Source organism: Oratosquilla oratoria, unplaced genomic scaffold (assembly GCF_046742065.1).
Source record: "Oratosquilla oratoria isolate Oo_2021 unplaced genomic scaffold, ASM4674206v1 SCAFFOLD230, whole genome shotgun sequence".
NCBI lineage: Eukaryota > Metazoa > Arthropoda > Malacostraca > Stomatopoda > Squillidae > Oratosquilla > Oratosquilla oratoria.
Window position 1 is genome coordinate 22441 of NW_027467582.1, and position 25569 is coordinate 48009.

At 38.8% G+C, this 25569-nt stretch overlaps 1 protein-coding gene across 2 annotated transcripts; it reads right to left on the bottom strand.

Moving 5' to 3' along the window:
- Positions 1-1385: 1385 nt before the first annotated feature.
- Positions 1386-25033, bottom strand: LOC143022921 (uncharacterized). Of its 2 annotated transcripts, none has more exons than XM_076181331.1 (2): positions 24820-25033; positions 1386-4663 (listed from the first exon to the last, which is right to left on the bottom strand). In XM_076181331.1, exon 2 carries the CDS (start codon positions 4374-4376, stop codon positions 3573-3575), a length of 804 nt encoding a protein of 267 aa, XP_076037446.1. In that variant the 5' UTR covers positions 4377-4663; positions 24820-25033; the 3' UTR covers positions 1386-3572. The 2 variants fall into 2 exon arrangements, 1 of the variants encoding a protein (XP_076037446.1); XR_012966139.1 differs by lacking the exon at positions 1386-4663 and adding an exon at positions 14467-15138.
- Positions 25034-25569: the final 536 nt, after the last annotated feature.

The following is a 25569-nucleotide window of genomic DNA, read 5'->3' on the forward strand; positions in this document are numbered from 1 at the left end:
CGAAGTCATGTCGGACGAATGGTACACCATATTTGTTATGATAGATGCCGATGTCGAAGAAATGAAAGGATGATAAATTAATTCGTCTAACCTAAACTAAACTAACCTAACCTGTGTTTAATAAATCATTACCTGCAAATTAAATGTCATCCGGCTCGTCCTCGTCGTCGTCGTGAGAGACGTTGGCAGACGACAAGATGGCGTCCCGGGCCTATGCTACCAGCTTCGTTCATTAGCATATTTTCTTGTAGCAAGGTATTTTTTACTTTCATTTCCGCCCACAAAATTGCATATTACGTTGATACATTTTAATTTATAAAATTAATAATTAATTTTCTATTGCTATATTGCGCCCATGGTCGAAACGAAAAAAATACCCCGGTATTCAATATGAAATGTCAGCATACGCGGATTTGGTCGTATACGGTAATTTTAGGAACCTAACCACCGTAAATAAAGCTTTAATGTACTGTATAAAAGAGGGAAAATACATGAAAATAAAGATACATGTATTGCTGGACATTGTACATACAGTACATGTACGTATATGTATACATTTTCGCTTAACGACCAATTCGGTTAACGACGGCGCGCTGGTCCCAATTGTCGTCGTTAAACGAGTACCTGTATATACATATATGTATATATATACACATATATATATATAAACATATATATATATATATATATAGACATATATATATATATATATGTATGATTAAATATATATATATATATTTATATATGTATAAATATATATATTTATCCAAAACATCTTTTTATTTCAAAATTTTCTGTCATATTCTTACCCAATTTCACATCTGCTCTCCTCTTTGCCTCCTTTATCTCCCTTCTCTTTACTTTGTACCTCTCATACAATTCCCTTGTCCTAATTTGCAGACCAGTCTGTGAAAGCCTGCTTCTTATCTACATTCTTCTTTGCTTCCTCATCCCACCATTCACTACCCTTCCTTCTATTTCCTCCCACCCTCCTTGTTCCACATATAATTTTTGCACACCTTATGACTCCCTCCTTAAACCACCCCCATTCCTAGTTCTACTCTATCCATCACTCCCTCACACTCCTCTCTCAGCTTCTTCTTATACAATTAATAAAGTATCTGTTAAACCATAAACAAGAAAAGTATACTCACTGAAGTCAGAGTTTACCATGCAAGTTGAAAATATTTTTTTGATCATTTTTCTATATTTTTCATTAATGTCTAAAACACATTACTTACAGTCATGATACAAGCAATTTACTTATTTTGTAACTTTAAAAAATATCATATTGATTTAATGCAGCCTCATAGTACTAAGCAGACCGAAGGAGAAACTTTAGTTGCCATAAGGATAAACAAATTCTATACAAGTTGTCAGCAGCTAATTGTATTCTTTATAACTTTACAAAAGTCTAATTTATATTTTTTAATTATATACTGTTAGTTGTATACCAGATATTATTTTATTGTGTTTTATAAATACAGCCTGCAAGTTCTAAACAAATACAAACAGTTCTCAGATCAAGAAGCTGGTGGTGCCTCATTTACACATATTCCATCACAACACCAAATATACTATTAGAATGGTCAGTTTACACAACTCTTCTCCCATTTGCCTCCTCAAACAATAACCACACTACACCAAATCTTGGGCAAACCTCCCTTCCACAGTTATAAAAAGTGAACTGATTGAAATATAGAGAGCCCATAAATCAAAAACAGGACACAGGATGCCAACATGAACAACCAAAGAACCTATTGTGAAAGATGGGGAAGACAGCAATGCTAGATTGAATAGTATCGAGGTAGATGGGTCTATTCAAGAACAGACATCAGAGGAGGAAGAAAAAGACACACATAGTGATCACAACTCAGATGTGAAATCCCATTATTGCACTCCAGAGAAATTAATAGTGTAGAAGGGGAGTTGGAAAGAGTCACTGTAGACTCCAAAATTTTAACCATCCAAGAATCAACTAAGATAGAATACTTAAAACTGGACTTGGGCATTGATCAAACACACAAGAACATGGGTGAAATATTAATTAGTACCTGAAAAAAAGACATAGTCTTGAGAAAAGGTACACAAATAGCACAATTTCAAGTCTATCAGATATGGTAACATTTTAAATGAGAGTCCTGAAGAGGTGGAATCACCAATTTCATCTGTTCAATTCAGGAAGAAACATTTGAGGAAGAAATATGAGTCAACTAGGGTCTACTTGCTGTCCTCAATTAGAATCAAGTTTAATTACATTGCTAGTAAAGCACAATAAAGCAATTGCTTTACTGGGGGATGCCTTGAGCAAAACAAATGTTTTAAAACATCAGATCAAATTAAAATCAGGGACTCAATTTATTTATATACCTGCCTACAGACTACCCCACTCCAAGCTAGCCATTGTAGATAAATTGATCACTGAACTGATATCGCAGGATGTCATGGCACCCAAAGTGAATGGAACTTCCCATCGATTCTGGTGCCAAAATCAGATGATATATGTCAAGCTATTGACTATAGGGAGATGAATAAAGAGACAACACCTGATTGACTACTGTTGTTGGTAATAGTAGATATACTTCATAGCTTGGAAACTGAGAATGAACATTTTAGTATTATATATATATATATATATATATAATATATATATATATCAAATTGGCCTTTTGGCAGATCAAATTGCATCTACATTCTTGAGAATATACATATATGAACTCATCTTGACTAACTAGACCAATATGTGAGATATAATACAATTTTTGACAGTTATTTCATAGTGACCACATGGATTGAAGTGCTGGTACACCACTGACCACAATACTAATAATCATCTTTAGGATACTCTTACATGCGAATGACAAAGAGAGAAAAAAGTCACACTGAGGCTTCCCTACTAAGTATGGTTTTAATGCAATAGTATTGTTACCTAAGAAAGCTCCCTCTTTTACACTGAAAAGAAAATGTCTTTTAAGTAAAGGTCATAACATGATTCTTCAGATGAATATTTCATGAGAAAGCAGTACAGTGTAAATTACACAGGTAAAGCTTCTCTCCTTTAAGAATCATCACATTAATTCTGAGAGAATATTTTTCTGAAAACTGCATCAACTACCATATTGAAAAGATTTCTCTCTTGTGTGGATCATCACATGCCTTTCAAGACTACCCACTCTGTGAAAAAAACTGCACTACAGTTACCACACTGAAAGGGGTTCTCTCATGAACTTTAAGGCAACTCTTTTATACGAAAGCTGCATCACACTGATCACACTTGAAAGGCTTCTCTCCTTTGTGGGTCATCATATGAGTCTTAAGATTTGTTTTGTACAAAAACTGCATCACAAAAGCCACACTGGAAAGCCTTCTCTCCAGTCTGAGTCATCACATGGCTTTTGAGAAAACTACTTCACATAGGCCACACTGAAAATGCTTCTCTCCTGTGTGAGTCATCATATGGATTTTGAGACCACCCTTTTGTCAGAAAGCTACATAATATAGGCCACACTGAAAAGACTTCTCTCCTGTGTGGGTCATCACATGGCTTTTGAGATAACTCTTTTGTGAGAAATCTAATCACATAGGCTACACTGGAAAGGTTTCTCTTCTGTATGGGTCATCACATGGCTTTTGAGATTACGTTTTCTTGTGAAAACTGCATCACATAGGCTACACTGGAAAGGCTTCTCTCCTGTGTGGGTCATCATATGCCTTTTGAGAGTACCCTTTTGTGAGAAAGCTGCATCACATAGGTCACACTGGAAAGGTTTCTCTCCTGTGTGGGTCATCACATGGCTTTTGATATGACTCTTTTCTGAGAAATTTGCATCACATGTGCCACACTGGAAAGGCTTCTCTCCTGTGTGGGTTCTCACATGGCGTTTGAGATTAATCTTTAGTGAGAAAGTTGCATCACACTGGCCACACTGGAACGACTTCTCTCCTGTGTGGGTCATCACATGGCATTTGAGAACACTCTTATGTCTGAAAGCTGCATCACATAGTTCACACTGGAAAGGCTTCTCTCCCGTGTGGGTCATGACATGGCTATTGAGAGTACTCTTTCGTGAGAAAGCTGCATCACATTGGCCACACTGGAAAGACTTCTCTCCTGTGTGGGTCATCACATGGCTATTGAGGTGATTCTTTTGTGAGAAGGCTGCATCACATAGGTTACACTGGAAAGGCTTCTCTCCCGTGTGGGTCATCACATGGCTTTTGAGAGAACTCTGTTGTGAGAAAGTTGCATCACATTGGCTACACTGGAAAGGCTTCTCTCCCGTATGGGTCATGACATGCCTTTTGAGAGTACCCTTTCGTGAAAAAGATGCATCACATAGGGCACACTGGAAAGGCTTCTCTCCTGTGTGGATCATCACATGGTTTTTGAGATTACCCTTTTGTGTGAAAGCTGCATCACATAGGTTACACTTGAAAGGTTTCTCTCATGTGTGGATCATCACATGGCTTTTGAGAGAACCCTTTTGTGTGAAAGCTGCATCACATAGGTAACACTTGAAAGACTTAGATCTAGCGAGGGTCATGTTATGCCTTTTTAGTTTTTTCTTTAGCGAGAAATCTGCATAACATAGATCACACTGGAAAGGATTCTCTACTGTGTCAGTCATCACATCCATTTAGAACCTGCTCTTTTGTGATAAAACTGCAATGCAAAATTCACACTGTAAAACCTTTTTCCTGGTTTAGTTCTTCAAAGGTGTTTTGAGATTATATATTTGTGAGCAACTTGCATCACAAATGTCATGCTTAAAGCTTTTCATCTGTCTTGGGCATCATATCTAATATAACATTAGTCCTTTATATCATATACTCATGGCATAACCTATCTACTCAGAGCTTCATGGGTATTCGTGTTCTGAAAAAAAGGGGGGGGGTTGATCTCTAGTGCCACATACCCAATACCTTATAAAAGGGAACCGATGTTCCTTATCCAAACAGGATACAGCTGCTGATTTGTAATATTACACTTAATAATGTTCCACAATAGAAGAGCCCCAGCAAAGATTGCAAGACCACATTTGGTGAAAGACTTCTAGATAAGATGTGGTAAAGGTTTCAAAACATGACTAGGATTCATATTCTGTTATGAAAAAATAAAAATCCTTCTATTTAATCCTATCCTTAATGGCTCATAAGAACTTAGTCTTCTGAATTCCCTACTGATTTTTCACATAGATGACTATGGGATACCAAGGTAATAAAGGATTAGCTGTCAATTTAGATTAAAGATACATTCAAAGGAAATACCAAATGTGTCTAGCTATATTGCATAACATGGTAACAGGCCTACAATGTCTGCTACCGATCAACTTGAACACTCAAATTACGGTTCTAAAAGGAAAGCTTCTTATAATTTTGGCATAGTACAAAAGACTGGAAGGATGACTTATTCTAGAGGTTTATGGAGAGAGAGCTTGGGCATAGTTCAGAGACCGAGTAACATCCTCTCAGGGCTTCACTGCAAACAAAATCCTGAAAAAACTGCTCAAAGCATTATTTCAACAAGAAGTTTTACAGTAAGTCAACACTTCCTTCCCTTTTGTCATGGTTTCAGGTTATTGTGTGTTGTACAATTCTAGAACATCAGTCAAGCATAAGCACATAAGTTGTAATGAAATTCTCTTTCATTCATTAGGTAGATGCTTTCTAAATTATTCTTTTGTAGAATAACAATTTTGCCATTTCCTTAAAGATTTCTTATGTGCCCACTGAGTTTTTCTATGATTGCCTCATTAATTATCTTTCCCACCATGGTCTCATGCATGATCAAGAGGAAAATTGGGATAGAGTCATGGGGTTAGGGATCCTCCACTCTAAATTTTTCTTCTAATAAATGTCAAGGCATAGAAGAGTCTGGGACGAGGACTCCAACCAAATCACTAGTAACTGAGTCATACCAAGTCGTCTGCCTGGTATGTCAACAACCCTGACACAGACAGAGGGCTTGATATACAGACTCAGTTTGACTCATTGACTATCATGAACAACACTCATAATCATACACATATCCCACACCAAGCCCTATACACTCACTCCTCTCCTGATATCACCTTCTACTCCCCCTGCCTAACCCCAACAACATCATGGAGAGTGGTCGGAACCCTTGGTTCTGACCACCTTCCAATCATCATCACCACCAAAACAAGATGCATCCCAATTGGCCACAGACACACATACACCAATTACAAGAGAGCTAACTGGGAAGCTTTTACTGAAGAGAAAGAACAACATTTTGAAACACTTAACAGTACACCAATCACAAACATAAACAATGCTGTGCACACTTTTAATACAATCATACAAAATGCAGACAAGAGATACATCCCTAGAGGCAACAGAAAATCACACAACCCCAACTTCTCACCAGAAATCCAAGGCCTCATCAGATAATGAGACACACTTAAACACAATACCCCCACACCTATCCCTCAAAACATAGCAGACCAAATACAAACACTAAACACTGTGATTGCCAATAAAATACATGAACAAAAAACACAAAATTGGCAAAACTTTATCAATACATTTGATCACAAAACAAACACCAACAAATTGTACAAAACACTCAACAGCATTACACTATCCAACAGTAACACTACACGCTCTCATGCAGCAATAATCACAATAACAGACAATCTACCCTCAAACAGACAAGCAAACACACTCATAAATAATTTTGCACAGACAAGCCATCTCACTTCTCACCCTGACGAACGACGCACTATTCGATGTAAGAAAGACTTTCCCACAGACTCAGACTATACACCCTTCATAGACAGTCAGACAAAACTCATAATACATAATCTCAAGCACTCATCTGCCTGTGGCCCGGATAACTTAAGTAACATCCACCTAAAACACATTGGACCACAAGGTATACACGCACTCACAAACATTGCAAACTACAGCTATTCACACAACACTATACCCGACATTTGGAAGCCTGGTAAAATAATCACCATTCCAAAACCGAACAAAGGCCCAACAATCCCAACATCGCACCGCCCAATCACACTTCTCTGCACCCCCTCTAAAGTCATTGAATGCCTAATACTTCAACTTGTCACACCACACATTCCCCTTGCTGACTCACAACATGGTTTTAGGCCACTACACTCCACAAATACTCTTCTGATAAACCTCACACAAAGAATTTTAGATGGCATCAATTCAGATAGGCCCCACCACAGAACACTTCTTATGACATTAGACATTAGTAAAGCTTTTGATGTTATCCTCCGCCACAACCTAACAAATAAAATATATAACACAATACATGCACAATAACACCAAAAGATGGCTGGCCAATTATCTGGCAGGTAGGAATGCTTATGTGTCATATAATGGCCAATCATCGCACATCAGAAACATTAAGAATGGAGTACCACAGGGCTCTGTTCTATCCCCCACACTCTTTAATCTATAAATGCATGACTTATCCACACCAGACACCTCAGAAATACAAATCTCTTCCTATGCAGACGGCATAACAATCACATGCACACATCGTAACACAAAGCTGCAGAAATAATCCAGCCATACATTGATACACTCAACACATGGTTCATCACAGACTCAAAATAGCTCCAACCAAATCTACAGCAACACTTCTCACCAACTGGACAATAGAACACAAATACATACCTCATCTCTACATCAACAACACTCTAATACCACACACAAACACACTGAAAATTCTTGGGGTAACATGCGATACATCCATATCTTTCAAACAACACATCACAAACATAAAAAACAAATGCACACCTAGACTTAACGCACTTAAATCAATCGCTGGAACAACATTTGGACAAAACAAACTAATACAACGATATACAAACAAGGCATACGCTCAGTGATGAATTATGCGAGTCCTGCATGGGCTCCTAATCTCAGTGAGACACACCACAACACCCTTCAAATCATACAAAACAAAGCCCTAAAAACAATTACAGGCTGCACAAATACAACACCTACAGACCATTTACACCATGAAACAAAAGTTCTCAAAGTCAAGGACCACCTCGACATGAGAGGCACACAAACACTTGCTGCAGCCACCACAAACACATCACACCCGCTACACTACATAGCAGAACACCCACACACACCAAGAAACATTAAAACAATGCCCAAATACCTGTATCACACACACATACTCTCTTCTCTTCCTCCACAACCACCAAATACCAGCCTCCGGAAACATATTCATAATCATATCACTCACCGCTCCATTAACACACTGAAAGACAACGCACTGCTGCATGCCAGACCCCCTGATATCCACCCTTCTGAATCCTCTCTCCCAAGAAAGGACAGAGTCCACCTGGCCAGACTGCGGTGTGGCCACCACCCAGCACTTCTAAGCTACCAGAAGAGGCTGGATGACCACATTGTGAACAGCTGCCCAGGATGTAACACTTCACCCCATATCTTACAACACATAATGGAAGACTGCATTATACACAATCATGCATGCAAACAACACAATATACACTCTATAAAGGATATGTGGGAAAACCCAGTTTCAGCTGTGGCCTTCCTTGGAGAGACGGGACTGCTCGGACAGTGTAAGGAATGACAACAACAACAACAACTATGTGTGGATGTATTACAGAGAGTAAAAGTGGAGACTGGTTCTTTGTTTGTGAAAAGATGAATGTGTTGGTACTAAATCAAAAGGTAAGAATGGGTTTCACTTTGGGAGTGGGGTGAGCAGGGCATCAGGAGTGATAAGGAAGTGAGGGAGAGTAGGAGGAGTAGCACTCACTGCTGACAAGTGATGAGATAAACTGAGAAGAAGAATTGAACACCTACTCAAGTCCAGCTTATAATCTGTACAGTTGGCTTTCATATCAATTATCAAGTTCTAATATTTGATCTCTTATTTCCCTCTGTGTTATTATCATTTCTTTCATCATGGGTGAACTTTCTAATTGTTCATCTTCCCAGGGTTGAGTTTTCAATTGTAAAAACAGACCTGAAATGTCTGATCATAATATCTGCCATCTCTGTGTCATCTATGTATTCTTTATCACCTTCATATAGTTCTACTAAATCATGCTTGTCCTTTATTTTGTCATTCACATATCTGTAAAAGAGTTTTGGTTGATCCATACATTTGTTTATAATATCCCTTTCTTATTATTTTTTTTCCTGTATATGTTTACATATTCGTTTCTAAGTGTTTTATATGTTTGCCATATGGATGTTTTTCTATCTTCCATTTTTTCCAGGCTTTATCTCTCCTAGCTTTAGCCTCACTACATCTTTTGTTAAACCAACATTTTATACACATTTCTTTATGCTTCTTTATTGGTACGTATTTGTTAACTCCCTCTTTGTAATTCTCTTTAAATATGTTCCATTTGTCTTCCATATTTGATTCCTCTTTTGTGAACCTACCCCAATTTGCTTTTTGGAAAAATTGCCTTAGCTTTTCAAAGTCTGTTTTGTTGTACATAAATCTTCCTTCTCTATGTTTATAATTTCTGTCTATATTTTTCTGATCTTTTAATTCAAATTCTATTAGTATATGGTCAATTTTTCCAATGGGTGTTTTATACTCCATTTTGTTTATAATTTCTGGTTCAGAAGTTGATATTAGGTCTAGTTTTGATGGTTCTTCATTATTTCTTTATCTAGTATTTTCTTTAACTCATTGTGTTGGAGTATAATCAATAGTCATATCCAGCAGCGTGTTGCTCCAGAGTTCCTCTCCTCCTTTGACTGTCATTTCTTACTAAATTATTTCTTTTGTGTTAAAATCGCCCATGATCAGTATGTTTCTACCTTCTTTCAGTAACTTGTTTAGTACCTTTATTGTTTCTTCCAATAAATTGGAATGTTCACTATCTGACCATGCATGGGTTTTTGATGGTACATATATATACCATATGTATACATATACCAAAGGCTCTTTCCCCCTTACAAGGGAGGTAGCCAAAAAAAAAAAAAAAAAAAAAAAGGCATAAAATTCACTCCCACCTATTCCATCCCCACATACTCCTATCCATTCCCTGTCCCTCCTTCTTATCTTAACTCCTCCTGGATGATGGGTCATCCCTGCATCTCTCCCACTGCCCTGGGTCTGAAGCAGTGTCGCAAGACACAGCACATCCACAGCAAGGCCGCTTCATTAAATTGATGACCTCCCTCTCTGTCCCCTCATGCAGAAATGGAGAAGAAGGGGAGAAATCCCTTTGGGCTGTCAATTTATTTTTCACACATACTCCTTCACCTCCCATCCCCAACCTGCTCCCCCTTATGCATCACATCATCATCCAAACACAACCATTCTCTATTCACCCCTATCTTCTGACCTCTGCTGTCCTTCCTCAACAGACATTTCCCTCTTTCCCATTGCCCTTTTCCCCCCATCCATCCATCTCACTCCTTCCACCTCTATCTTCCACACCTGTTTTACTAATCTTTCTTCACTACTCCTTTCCACGTGTCCAAACCATCCCAATACTTTTTCATCAACCTTATCTCCCAACTCCCTTTCCACCCCCGTTCTCCTCCTCACCTCCTCATTTCTCACTCTATCCAGCCTACTTATCCCTATCATACTTCTCAGACACCTCATCTCAAACACATTCAAACTCCTCCTTTCTTATGTTCCATGTTTGTGCCCCATACAGTGCTGTTGGCACAATCACTCCTTCATACAATATCCTCTTAGCATCCATTACCAAATGTCTATTTCTCATTACACTTTTCAGTCCACTACTATAAATTTTCTGCTTTTCATCTTTTTGTTGTCAATCTTAATCAGAATTATCTCTGTATTTCCCTGGCCTTCAATAACCTTGGTCACATTTAATCCTTTTTTAGTTAATATCATGACACCTCCTTTCTTTTCGGTTCTGTTTTTCGCCCAGTGGATATATAGACCATGTCCCACTATGCTTGGTAATAGCGGTCATTTTAATTTTGTCTCTACTATGCCCTTGATGTCAGGTTTTTCTGTTTCTAGATAGGCATTTAGTTCATTTAATCCAGAGATCATACCATCGATGTTTGCGTATGCCATTATTTTTGTATTTTCTTTTCTTTTTAGGTTTAGGTTTCCATTTTTTTGATATACCATTTTTTTAGTCTCAAGTCCAGCACTCTCCAAATTTTTTTTTTTTTCCGATTCTGTTCTCTTTTCGTTCCTATCATTTGCTTCAATTCTAAGCGCTTAGTCTTTCTCCTTTTCCTCTTCATTCATTTCCTTTTGTATTCTTATATTTTTAAACTTCTCGCTGTTTGCAGTTTTACCACTTTTACTAATACTTCCTCTACCATCATTCGTATTCTTAGTTTTATTTTTAATCATATTTTGACATTGCTCCCTCTCTTCAATGTTTCTGCATGAGTGGATAAAAGGGGAAGGGGAGATCAACATTTGAATTAAGCAGCCTTGCCATGGCTGTGCTGTGTCTTGCTGCATTGCTTCTGATCCAAGGCAATGGGCAAGATGCAGGGATGGCCTGTCACCCAGGAGGAGCCAAGATAAGAGGGAGGGAAGGAAGGATGTTGAATGAAAGTGAAATGGGTGGGAGTGATATTATATAATTTTACTTTGGCTATCTCCCTTGTAAGGAAGGAAAAGCCCTTGGTATATGTATGTATATTTTTATCATCTTCAAATATGTTTCATGAAATAGATACCACTAACAAGCACAATAGCAAAAATTTGTGAAAGAGTGATCAAAAACAGATGGGTTAAGTACCTGGAAGAAAAATCTATACTGAACCCAAATCAATTTGGATTTAGACAAGGGAGATCCTGTACAACAAATCTGATTTGCTTTTACTCAAGATTAGTAGACATAATAGAAGAAAGAGATGGATGGGCAGACTGTGCTTTTCTGGACCTGCAAAAGGCATTCGATAAGGTACCTCATAGGAAACTAATAAATAAGATAGAGTCAAAAGGTGGCATCAGAGGAAAATTATTGGAATGGATGAAAGACTTTCTGATTGGGAGGAAAATGAGAGTTGTAATTAGAGAAAAATTCTCCAACTGGGAAGAAGTAAAAAGCGGGGTCCCGCAAGGATCAGTACTGGCCCCGATCATGTTCGCTGTATACATTAATGACATGAATGAAGGCGTGGAGTGCTATATAATTTTTTTTGCAGATGATGCAAAATTACTTAAGGTAAAAACGGAAGAGGACTGCAACTCATTGCAACAAGATCTGGACACAATATGGAATTGGACTCAAAAGTGGGAAGTAAAATTCAATATTAAGAAATGCAGCATAATGGAATTTGGAAAGAGTAAAAATAGAATATCAAAAGATTACAGAGTTGGGGAAGAAAAAAAAATAAAACAAACTATGAAAAAGATCTTGGAGTGATGATTGGAAAGGACATGAAACCAGATAAGCATATAAACAAGATGTTCGGAGAAACCTACAACTTATTGAGAGCAATCAAAGTGGCATTTACCTATATGGACGAAGAAATGATAAGGAAAATACTTACTACACTAATAAGACCAAAACTTGAGTACGCAGCATCACTTTGGACACCCAGTACCAAAAAGAATATTAAGAAACTAGAAAGATTACAAAGAGCCACAACAAAACTAGCACTGACACTCGCCGAACTAACATATGAGCAAAGACTATCCAAATTGAACCTACCAACTCTGGAACAAAGAAGAGAAAGAGGAGATTTGCTAACTATCTACAGAATAATGAAAGGAATGGAAGTTTTAGACAGGAACGACCTATTAATGTGGGACAACGGTAAAACAAGAGGACACAGAAAAAAATTGAAAAAGGATAGTTATAGAAAAAACTTGAAAAGGAACAGTTTCCCACACAGAGCGATAAACATATGGAACAAATTAGACAACAAAACAGTATGTGCTAACACTATACAAGATTTTAGGATAAAACTTGATGCAGAGAGATACAAAGACAGGTCACCACGAGCATAGCTCCCCTCCCGTATATTACAACTAGGTAAATACAATTTATCATTTTTCAATTTTGACTACTGCAATATGATAATAATGAGCAATCCAAAGACCCAAGATTATATGTCTTGCAAAATATATCTGTATAATGTCAAATATAAAATACTATGTATTTATGGTGAGCTAAGTGGTCTGGGATGGCCATTATACCTCCCAAAAATGCTAGGTTGGAAGTTATATTAGCATTATATTTTTAAAATGTTTTCAGTTTGAGAATAGGTCAGTAATAACAAACCTTTATTCAACCTGTATTTACTATTGTGCAATAAAAGTTGTAACTAGATTGCAGATGAGAGTGGTACTTATGATTGTATTGTATTTCATTGTCAATCTCCAGCATTTCTATTTTTGGGGACAATATCCAATTAAAGGGATATTACAGGGATAGTAAAGGAGAAATTGTACCAATATATTTGTTTCTACTTAAACATCCATCAATTGTATTTTTCAGGACAATATTGTATTAAAGAGACAGCATTATAGAGATGGTAAAGGGGGATTTAAGGAGGGAAGGACAGATAGGAGTAGAAAGCAATTTGCATTTTTGAATAGTCTCTAATCATGAAAGAATGCTGGTCGATTGGTCTAAGGTTGTCACTTGATTCTACAGCATACTGACCACACAAGTCTTATTCAGTCAATACCCTGTACAGTGATATCAAAAGGAATTGAGCCCTTCATTCTGAAGTAATTTCTATGATGAAATACTATAATTTTCTCACAGAGTAATGTTACTCTGTCACAAAGGCAACACCAGTGAAAATCAACAACTGGCAGACTCTATATTTTCAGCCATCAGTATTAAATATACCAGCAGCAAGTGCGTGGCATATATTATAATCAATATTTCTATTATTCATCAACTTTTGTTGTTGTTCCCTAGACTAGAGGGATGGATATCAGGGGGTCTGGCATGTGGTAATGTGTTGTCTTTTAGTGTGTTAATGGAGCAGTGAGTGATGTGATTATATATGAATATGTTTTCAGAGGCTGGTATTTGGTGGTTTTGGAGGAAGAGAAGAGAGTATCTGTGTGTGATATAGATATATGGGTGGTTTTTTTTTTAAATATTTCTTGGTGTGTGTGAGTGTTCTGCTATGTAGTGTGGCGGGTGAGCTGTGTTTGTGGAGGCTGAAGCAAGTATGCCTCTCATGTCAACGTGATCTTTGACTTTGAGGACTTTTGTTTCATAGTGTAGGTGGTCTGTAGGTATTGTATATGTGCAGCCTGTAATTGTTTTTAATGTTTTGTTTTGTATGGTCTGAAGGGTGTTGAGGTGTGTCTCACTTTTGTTGTAGTGTGTGGCTGGGGTCATTCCTATTTTGCTTTGCTTGACATGATTTGAATTATTTCTAGCATCCTTGTTCTCTATGGGCCTTGTCTATTTGTATATTATTATGTTATAATCTAACTTATACATTTATTTCATTAAATTTCTTTTTTAACAATAGCAAACAGAAGAGCTGAGGTCACAGTTACCTTGCTGTTTCTTTGTAGTTGGGTAAACTACCAACATGTGGTACTGAAGGGTACTAATAGGAATAAATAATGTTGACATGTGACCCATTTCCAAAGGTTTTATTGTTTAAGGATGATGTCCCTGGAGCCAAGATAGATTCACCATACTGACATTAACTCCAACATTCAATTAAAGCATTGGTTGGAATGTTGAGGACTAAAAAATGGAAACAAGACCAAAAGAAGATGGAAAGTTTTCCTCTCTGTCATGGTCATTTCTGTTAGCCCCATTGATTAGTTGAGAAGCCATACCCAATACTATATGGTTAATGAAGCAGCATCCCTATTCATAGGACATCAAGGGTAAGGTGACCTAAGTGCAAGCCTTAATGATATGAGGAAAGGGTTACTCTGAACCGTGACATTAAAAATGACAGGTTAGGTGCAGGAGCACCCCCCCAGGCCAAAAATACACTTTATATTGATATACATAGGAATTGCACCTGTGAGACTGGCATACAACTTTATATTTACAAATTTTTCCTTGATAAAAATGGGTCAAAATTAAAAATTGTAGGCACTGCAGACAACAGAACTTTTTGCTTTCTCTGCTCCCAGCACTAGCAACATTTTTGCAAGAGTTCATAGGCTAGGTGCAGTTGTGCTATTCTCCGTTACAACCCCTGCAAAAAATCACTATACAATTTAAATTACTACTAATGTTACTACTAATTAGCAGTATTTTTTTATGGGGTTCAAAACATTCAATAATATAAATAAGAACTGCATCTGTGAAACTGGCATTCTTTCCTTATGCCCATTCAGGACAGCTCAACTTTCAACACCACCACCTGCTGCATGCAGTTCTGCATGAGACATTGTGGACTTGGCTTAAGCCTCTTAGGCTCTGTAGTTGACAATGAATGAACAAACAATATTTGAATTGGGATTGAACAACACTGTTCTGTTTCAGTGCTTGGTGGACCAACCTCCTCTTGGGCTTGAGAGGGCAGGATTGGATGTGAGTGGTCGTCAGTAGGTGCAGATTCACCTACAAAGTGTTTGTTTCTCTTTTCAAATGTTCAGTGATAAAATCCTCCTTTCAACATACTCAAACCCATCACTGACATTTTCAATGTCCAAATGTGGTTTGGGAAAATGGGTTCAAGTAACACCTTTCATATGCAGTCTATCCTCATATTTTATGAGTTACTGTGACATAATTCATAGCAGCATGGTTTAGCAGATGGCATTTTGAAAAGTTATACTAAGTATGATCCAATCAAAATAGCCAATAAATGTAGATATTTTTCACAGGAAAATTAATAATGTAGCTAGGAGTATAGATTTATTTGTCTGCAAGGGGTTTTCCTGTGCATTGACATAATTAAGTTTGTTCCTATTTTAAGGACCTGTGCATCTTTCATTTTTAAAATGAATAATTTGGGCTCCCTTTTTCCTAGTGCATATCAATTCAAGATAAACCAACTGAGGTGCCCTTTCTTAAAATGATTAAAAGACAGGTGCTTCATCATGAGTTGTTAATATCTCAGGTGCTGATTCTTTTTATTCACAACTTAGTTACAGGGTAATGTGGGGATCAGTATACATGGGAGTGGACCGTACAAGCTCCGTTAAAATTAGAGAATTTATAGAAGAGCTCTGTTGGAAACACTGAGAGAGGAAGTGATGTTAGTAAACACGATGACTGCTTTCATTCCTCCTAGTGCGCCGCGTATGGTTTGGAGATAAGATTTTTCCATTTTTGTGGCATCCAATTTAACTTGAGGTCCTGGAGCTGCAACGTCTACGTCGTGGGACCACCCCCCAACCCCAAGAGTTGGGGGCCAATCAGCAGCAACCACCCCTGGCCATCAGCTCTACGCAGATGGCACCGATCCCCAAGGAGGAGCTACGCCTACCTGGGGGAGTACCACAATCCTTTTTTTTCCAACACACAATGTTACGTTTTTTCTGCACTGAGGGGTCATTTTCCGGCGATCACCCCTCTTCTTCTACTTTTAGCCGGAGATGTAGAGAGCAATCCTGGGCCCACCACAAAATACACATGCCCAACATGCTCTAAACCCATTACTTCGAGCAGACAGACAAAGGGCTCAGTTCAGTGCAATATGTGCAAAAACTGGGCCCACCTCACTTGTACAACACTTGCTGACACAAACCAATACACAAACACTTGGACATGTTCTACCTGCCCTCCAGTAACCCCAATCCCACCTCCCCAACCACAGCCAACACCCTTACCCACTCCCAATTTCCCTTTGCCCTTACCCCCGATTAGTACTCCCCTTCCTTTGTCCCCGATCTCTCCTTTCCCCCCCTCTGACCCAGATCCTACACCTTCCCCACTACTACCCCAACCTCAACCCCAAACGGCAACATACAACACATACAAAACACACAACATCAACATATTACAACACAACATTGACGGTATTAACACTAAAAAACATGAACTTGAACACTTTCTTAAACAACACAACATACACATTGCAATTTTACAAGAAACAAAATTAAGACACTCACACAAAACACCATCATTTCATAATTACACCACCATCAGACAAGACCGGACTGACGGCAATGGCGGTGGACTCATCACCCTGATCCACCATTCCATCTGTTTTGTGGACACAAGTGCCACAACCAAAATTCTCCTCCCTACCACAGATAACACAACAGAAACCCAATCCATTCGTATCCGCACAGGCAACAATTCAACACTAACAATAGTTAACATGTACATTCCCCCCCAATCATCCCCCACAGTTCCAAACACCTTCAGACCTCAACTCAGCCAACTAACCTCAATCCCCAACCTGATCATGGGTGGTGACTTCAACGCCAAGTCGTCTGCCTGGTTTGTCGACAACCCTGACACAGACAGAGGGCTTGATATACAGACTCAATTCGACTCATTGACTATCATGAACAACACGCATAATCATACACATATCCCATACCAAGCCCTCTACACTCCCTCCTCTCCTGATATCACCTTTTGCTCCCCCTGCCTAACCCCAACAACATCATGGAGAGTGGTCGGAGCCCTTGGCTCTGACCACCTTCCAATCATCATCACCACCAAAACAAGATGCACCCCAGCTGGCCACAGACACACTTACACCAATTACAAGAGAGCTAACTGGGAAGCCTTTACTGAAGAGACAGAACAACATTTTGAATCACTTAACAGTACACCAATCACAAACATAAACAATGCTGTGCACGCTTTTAATACAATCATACAAAATGCAGACAAGAGATACATCCCTAGAGGCAACAGAAAATCACACAACCCCAACTTCACACCAGAAATCCAAGGCCTCATCAGTAGGGTGGCACTGAACATGGGGGTAATTTTTAAAAGTTGGAATTTTCATACGGCCCTTTGTGGGATCATAGGTATTCATACGAAAATAAGTTACGTAAATTTTCAGCTTAATCGGTGCATATTAAGAACTGCCACATCGAAAACAAGCAATCGGGGTGCTGTTCATCTGGTAGAAGCAACTGTCTCCAGTCTGGGACATGATAAAGCAACACTCGCACTGAATCGAGAGTCTATCCGTCGATCCCGAAGGTCCCATCGAGCTTTGTTGGCAGAAGAGATAAAAAAGAACTTCTCTCCAGACACTCCACTGATTGTCCACTGGGACGGAAAAATCGTTCCACATGTCACTGGCGGAGTTGTGGATCGCTTAGCCATCTTGGTCTCGGGAGATGGAGTGGACAAGCTTCTTGGTGTACCTATGCTCCCGTCTGGAACCGGAAAAGCCCAGGCTGACGCTGTGATGGAAGCTTTACAGGACTGGGGCCTTGAAGACCGTGTAATTGGGCTCGGCTTCGATACCACGGCTTCGAACACGGGGATCATTGGAGGAACGTGCATCCTTCTAGAGCAAGCGCTTGGACGACAGCTTCTCAATCTTGCGTGCCGACATCACATGCATGAACTCGTTGCAATGAAAGCCTTCACAGAATGTATGGGACCGTCGACGGGACCTGAGATAGTTCTATTCTCAAGATTCAAGAACCAATGGATGTTCCTGGCAACATCAGAAGACGTTCGCCCTCTTCTCGACGAGGAGATTGTTGCCCCTCTTCTCGAAAAGCGAAAGGAATTTCTGGAGCTCTTTGGTCGACATCTCACCAAAAGTCAACCGCGTGATGACTACAAGGAACTGCTGGAACTCTCTCTCATCACTTTGGGAGGCTTGCCTCCTCGAGGGGTACATCTTCGTCGCCCTGGAGCGTTACACCGAGCCAGATGGATGGCGACGCTGATCTACGGAATGAAGATTTGGGTTCTGAGGGACCAGTTCCAGCTCACTAGTTCAGAAAGAAAAGGACTAAAAAGATTCATCAACTTCGTGCTGTTTCTGTATGTGCCAGCATGGTACTCGGCTGTAGAGGCTACGGCAGCTCCAGCAAGAGACCTTCGATTTTACCAGTCTCTCGTGAAGTATGAGGATGTTGACAAAGGGCTTTCAAAAGCCGTTGTTGGAACCTTTGGAAGGCACCTTTGGTACCTCAGCGAGCACCTTGTGGGCCTGGCTCTCTTTGATTTTGAAACGCCAGAGACGGTTCTTGAAGAACTTGCGAAAGCCATGAAGGAAGTTGGTGCGGAAGGAGGAAAGCAACCCCCTAAACGAATCAAGTTGAACCCTTCTGGAGCAACGTCCAAGAGGCTCTCAGACTTTGCAACGCCTGCGAGTTCCCTTCTTCTCGATCGACTTGGATGTGGTCGAAAGTTCCTGGAACTCCCGATGGAAGACTGGAAAAATGATACGCAATACCTTCTTGGTCAACGACGTGCCAAAGCTCTTGGAGTCATCAATGATCGTGCCGAGAGAGGTGTCGCTTTGATGCAGGATTTCAATTTGCAGTTGACCAGAGATGAGTCTCAGCATCAGTTCATCCTTCAAGTAGTTGAGCAACATCGGAAGGAAAATCCCTCCAAGTGAAGTGCTGATTGATCAAGGATGAGACTTTCTTCTGTTTTTTGTTCTGTATTTGTTCTGTTTTTGAAGAGAAATTGACCGTTTCAGTTAGTTCAAATTTTCTATCCGATGTTTTCTCTTTTTCTTTCCTTATAACCAATTCTCGAAACTTCAACATCGATGCGGCAGTTCTAAATATTAACCGATTTCACTCAAATTTTGCGAGAAATATTTTTTCAACTATACAAACAACTTGGTTAAAGGCAGCAAGAAAAATCGAAAATAATTTTTTCAGTGCCACCCTACTCATCAGACAACGTGACACACTTAAACACAATACCCCCACACCTATCCCTCAAAACATAGCAGACCAAATACAAACACTAAACACTGTGATTGCCAATAAAATACATGAACAAAAAACACAAAATTGGCAAAACTTTATCAATACACTTTATCACAAAACAAACACCAGCAAATTGTACAAAACACTCAACAGCATCACACTATCCAACACTAACACTACACGCTCTCACGCAGCAATAATCACAACAACAGATAATCTACCCTCAAACAGACAACAAGCAAACGCACTCATACGTCATTTTGCACAGACGAGCCATCTTACATCTCACCCTGACGACCGACGCACCATTCGACGTAAGAAAGACTTCCCCACAGACTCAGACTATATACCCTTCATAGACAGTCAGACAAAACTCATAATGCATAATCTCAAGCACTCATCTGCCTGTGGCCCTGATAACATAAGCAACATCCACCTAAAACACATTGGACCACAAGGTATACACGCACTCACAAACATTGCAAACTACAGCTATTCACACAACACTATACCCGACATCTGGAAGCATGGTAAAATAATCACCATTACAAAACCGAACAAAGACCCAACAATCCCAACATCGCACCGCCCAATCACACTTCTCTGCACCCCCTCTAAAGTCATTGAACGCCTAATACTTAAACTGGTCACACCATATATTCCCCTTGCTGACTCACAACACGGTTTTAGGCCACTACACTCCACAAACACTCTTCTGACAAACCTCACACAAAGAATTTTAGATGGCATCAATTCAGATAGGCCCCACCACAGAACACTTCTTATAACATTGGACATTAGTAAAGCTTTTGATGCTATCCCCCGCCACAACCTAACAAATAAAATATATAACACAGACATGCACAATAACACCAAAAGATGGCTGGCCAATTATCTGGCAGGCAGGAATGCTCATGTGTCATATAATGGCCAATCATCGCACATCAGAAACATTAAGAACTGAGTACCACAGGGCTCAGTTCTATCCCCCACATTATTTAATCTATACATGCATGACTTACCCACGCCAGACACCTCAGAAATACAAATCTCTTCCTACGCAGACGACATAACAATCACATGCACACATCGTAACACAGACAAAGCTGCAGAAATAATCCAGCCTTACCTTGACACACTCAACACATGGTTCATCACAAACAGACTCAAAATAGCTCCAACCAAATCTACAGCAACACTTCTCACCAACTGGACAAAAGAACACAAATACATACCTCATCTCTACATCAACAACACTCTAATACCACACACAAACACACCAAAAATTCTTGGTGTAACATATGATACATCCATGTCTTTCAAACAACACCTCACAAACATAAAAAACAAATACACACCTAGACTTAACGCACTTAAGTCAATCACTGGAACAACATTTGGACAAAACAAAGAAACTAATATAACAATATACAAACAATGCATACGCTCAGTGATGAATTATGCGAGTCCTGCATGGGCTCCTAATCTCAGTGAGACACACCACAACACCCTTCAAATCATACAAAACAAAGCCCTAAAAACAATTACAGGCTGCACAAATACATCACCTACAGACCATTTACACCATGAAACAAAAGTCCTCAAAGTCAAGGACCACCTCGACATGAGAGGCACACAAACACTTGCTGCAGCCACCACAAACACATCACACACCCGCTACACTACATAGCAGAACACCCACACACACCAAGAAACATTAAAACTACACCCAAAGACCTTTATTACGCACAGATACTCTCTTCTCTTCCTCCACAACCACCAAATACCAGCCTCCGGAAACATATTCATAATCATATCACTCACCGCTCCATTAACACACTGAAAGACAACACACTGCTGCATGCCAGACCCCCAGATATCCACCCTTCTGAATCCTCTCTCCCACGAAAGGACAGAGTCCACTTGGCCAGACTGCGATGCGGTCACCACCCAGCACTTCTAAGCTACCAGAAGAGGCTGGACGACTGTGTTGTGAACAGCTGCCCAGGATGTAACACTTCACCCCATACCATACAACACATAATGGAAGACTGCATTATACACAATCATGCACGCAAACAACACAACATACACTCTATAAAGGATTTGTGGGAAAACCCAGTTTCGGCTGTGGCCTTCCTTGGGGAGACGGGACTGCTTGGACAGACAGTCTAGGGAACGACAACAACAACAACAACAACAACTTGAGACATTCATATCATATCGTTTCCTAATCTTGAATGCAGCCTGATCAGGTTGGTAAGGTATTGAATATTAATATTAGGCATAATATATGAAGAAAAATCTAGGTTTTATCCAACATTGTTGCTGTGATACTGGTTTGAAGGCAGTATGGCTAGGAGGGGATGTAGCGTACAAAAATTTTGGTGGAGCTGGAACTAGAGGAAGGTCGAAATGCTGGGGAAAAGATGTATTATGTTGGTAAAATCCTCTCTATCTTTCAAGGACGACACCAGCTATAACGTAAGTTTTCTCTGGATCAAGTCTAAGTTTGGTATTCCAGACAAGTTTTGTTTCCCTCTATTAGTGAACACAGCAAAGGTGTCCAAAGAATCCTGCAAAGGTGTGTTGATGCCCCAGCAAGGGCGTACTCAATGACTTTCAAATATGGTAAAGGTAAATGTTTCACTGTATTCATCTAACATGAAATGAGGTTGGCCTAGGAGTGATAAACTTACAAAACTGACTTTATTTTGCCAGTGTTTTCTTAAATAAACAATATTGGATGGGCACTTGTTTTATTTCACACAGCAATATATCATTCATAAAACTTCTTATTGGTATTGCAGGGATAAAATGGACATGTAATAATGATCGCCAAGACAAGGTAAAAAAAAATCCTTCTCTGTTGCTTGTTCATTAATAGAACACTTTAGATGATGTGTTTGTTTAATTCTAGACAACAATATCTAATTTATTATAATTTGTAATGTTTTTTGGTGGGGTCAAAATAGCATGTATGGAACACCCCCATAGTATGAACGGATCACCCCCACTGGTGCTTATTCTATTGAATGAATTTAGGTGCCTCTTCTTAAAATAATCCTCAAAAGCATACATTTTTATATTTTCTTCCCAGACAAGTCAACATACTGAGTTCCCTACTACTTAAAGAAATAAAAATCCCATTGAGATTTTAGGGGAAGTGGGGGGGGGGAAGCACTTGTTTGGGAAAGAAAACTGAATCAGAATGTTCAAAGTGATACATATTCATTTCCTCAATTATCAATAAGGATCTTTTCTATAACATATTTGGGTATTAGTTTAGTTGTGCACACCTATGCAATATAGCATTAGAAAATTAAATATTAATTCTGTAAATCATCTTTAGAATTTGAGGTACAGGATTACTAAATATAAGTTAGGTAGGTTAGGTTAGGAGGTTAGGTTAGGTAGATTATGTTAGGTCTGAATAGACTCATTTCTTTGACCTCGGCATCTATCAAAACAAACATGGAGCTGCTGAGACTTTGTGCATTAGCACATTGGTTTTAGCAACTTTTTTGTTATCGATTTCCAAGAAAATCCCATATTACTATGATCTATAATTTACAAAATTAATAATTAAGTTTCTATTGCTATATCACATAGGTGTGCACAAATAAGAATTTACCCATATTTGTTGCAAAAGAATTTGTTTAGTGCTGCACAAGTTGGGGGAAGCATTTGTTTCCTAACAGGACCTCCTGGATTCTTATGCCCTTAAGTTGCATTCAAATTGCACTGAATTTGAGTCAACTTGACCAATCACCAACCACTCGACTAAATCGGCCCAGCACGGTTTGGTAAGAGTAGACGAATTTATCATACTTTAATTTCTTCGACCTTTGCATCTATTAAAACAAAAGATGCTGTCTCAAGCAGCCGATGGGCCAATTTGGCGATGTCCCAATTAGGAGAGAGACCAAGCTGGCCAACAAGCTATCAGACAACCCAAGTTTCATATTAGAACTTAATGAACGCATAACTGTAAAGATTTATAGTTCAGCAATTCCTCAGACCTCTAGACAATTGTTTCTCTCTCCCATCTAACATACGAAGATACTATACAACGTAGAGAAAAATTAAGCTGATTTCGCTTTAGAATAATTGTGTAAACACCAAAACAACATATATTATTTCACTGCGCCAAACTTAAATTCAATGACAAAAACAAAAAGGTCCCCCCCAGATCGTTGGGAAGATGTAGGCATAAGTGCATAACTTCAATAATTACTTGAAAAGTACGCATTTGCGACTGATATGATGTACATCATCTTTCATTTCACAACATTTCTCACCATAAACATATAAGCCACATATCAAAATTGTTGGTTGGGTGAAACTATAAATTGACACATTTATTTAACGGGTGAACCGTCATAACGTCCCACCGTCATAACGTCCCACTTGGGTATACCAAAACGTCCCATGCCAAGTCAAGGCATTTGATGGTCTCTATTAAGTTTCTAACTATTGTGATTCTTAGTTTAAAGGATTACATTTAATGGAATTGCTTTAACTGTTTTCTTTAAAATGTGTGATTTTAAGTAGTGACCGCAAATTACATGAAAATCACACATATATGCAATCTATTACACTAATAACACGATTTTATGTGGGACGTTATTCGTAGTTTGATCCAGTGGTAGTGGGGCATTTTGGTGCACCCAAGTGGGGCGTTTTGACCGAAGGCCAAGTGGGATGTTTTGACAGTGGGACGTTCTGACTGGCTAGGCTGGGAAGTGATGCATACAAATATTATAAATTCATATTGATACCTAATTGTGCATATTTGACTTTTTCTGTGCTATTTTATTTTACTAGGGTGTTCTTACTTCTTCTACAAACAATATTGTCAATTTGTTTCAGTTCTAAGAAATCAAGAAAATAATCAAGCAGTACACTTCACTTTCTTTTATCCTTCTAATAACAAGATAGGGGTGCTAGACTGCTTAGACATGACAACAGGGGGTGCTATGGTCGGAAAATGTTCTCAAACGCTGATTTAAATCAAATAATTTCCTTATGATAGCATACATCAAGTTACCAACCTTCCTCAACAATCGATCTGTACCAGGCAGTCATTGATTGTATCAACAATAATATTGGTTGGTCCTTTTATAAGTGTACATGAACAGTTTGCCAGCATTGCTCCATTCTCCATGGTTGAAAACCCATTTTGCAGAACATGGACAACTCATGGCCTTTAATTGAGAAAAAAGTAAATCAGTAACCCTAAAACAAATTTTCCTTCTTTTAAGTGCGACCAAGACCCAAGTCATATAATAATACATGAAGGAAGTACTATGAAGTCTCACGACGACGACGATCTAAACAAGAAATAGGAACACATTTGAGATTTGTATTTTGCCAACGCCAGCTATACTAAATTTAAGTTTCTTTAGTTTTGTTTTATTTACTTCCGGAGGCAAACTAAACTTTGCAAAATTTGACCGTTTGTTTACTATTTTTTTTATTACAGTGTGCTTTTGCAAAGATCTTCTTAGGACTGTTTGAAAACTGTCTTACTCTACCCTTTTCCCGTCTATACAGTAGAATTCCTGTCTTTCGGTATCAGTGACCATATTTAGCATAATTACACTAAATTCAGAATAATTTTCATGAAAGTATGTTTAGAATGAATATAAGCATGCTATCAAATCTAGCCTGGAAGAATAGTGTACTGAATTCTTGAGCAATGTATGCGCTTTTGCTCTTCAAGAATCATCATGATTTAGTGGAAATGAGTCTCCAAGCTCATGACATTATCAATAATATGATTATTCATTTCATTAATATAT

Bases quoted from the DNA above. Each gene is read 5' to 3' on its own strand.
- LOC143022921 (XM_076181331.1), bottom strand. From the start codon at position 4,376: ATGATCCACACAGGAGAGAAGCCTTTCCAGTGTGCCCTATGTGATGCA.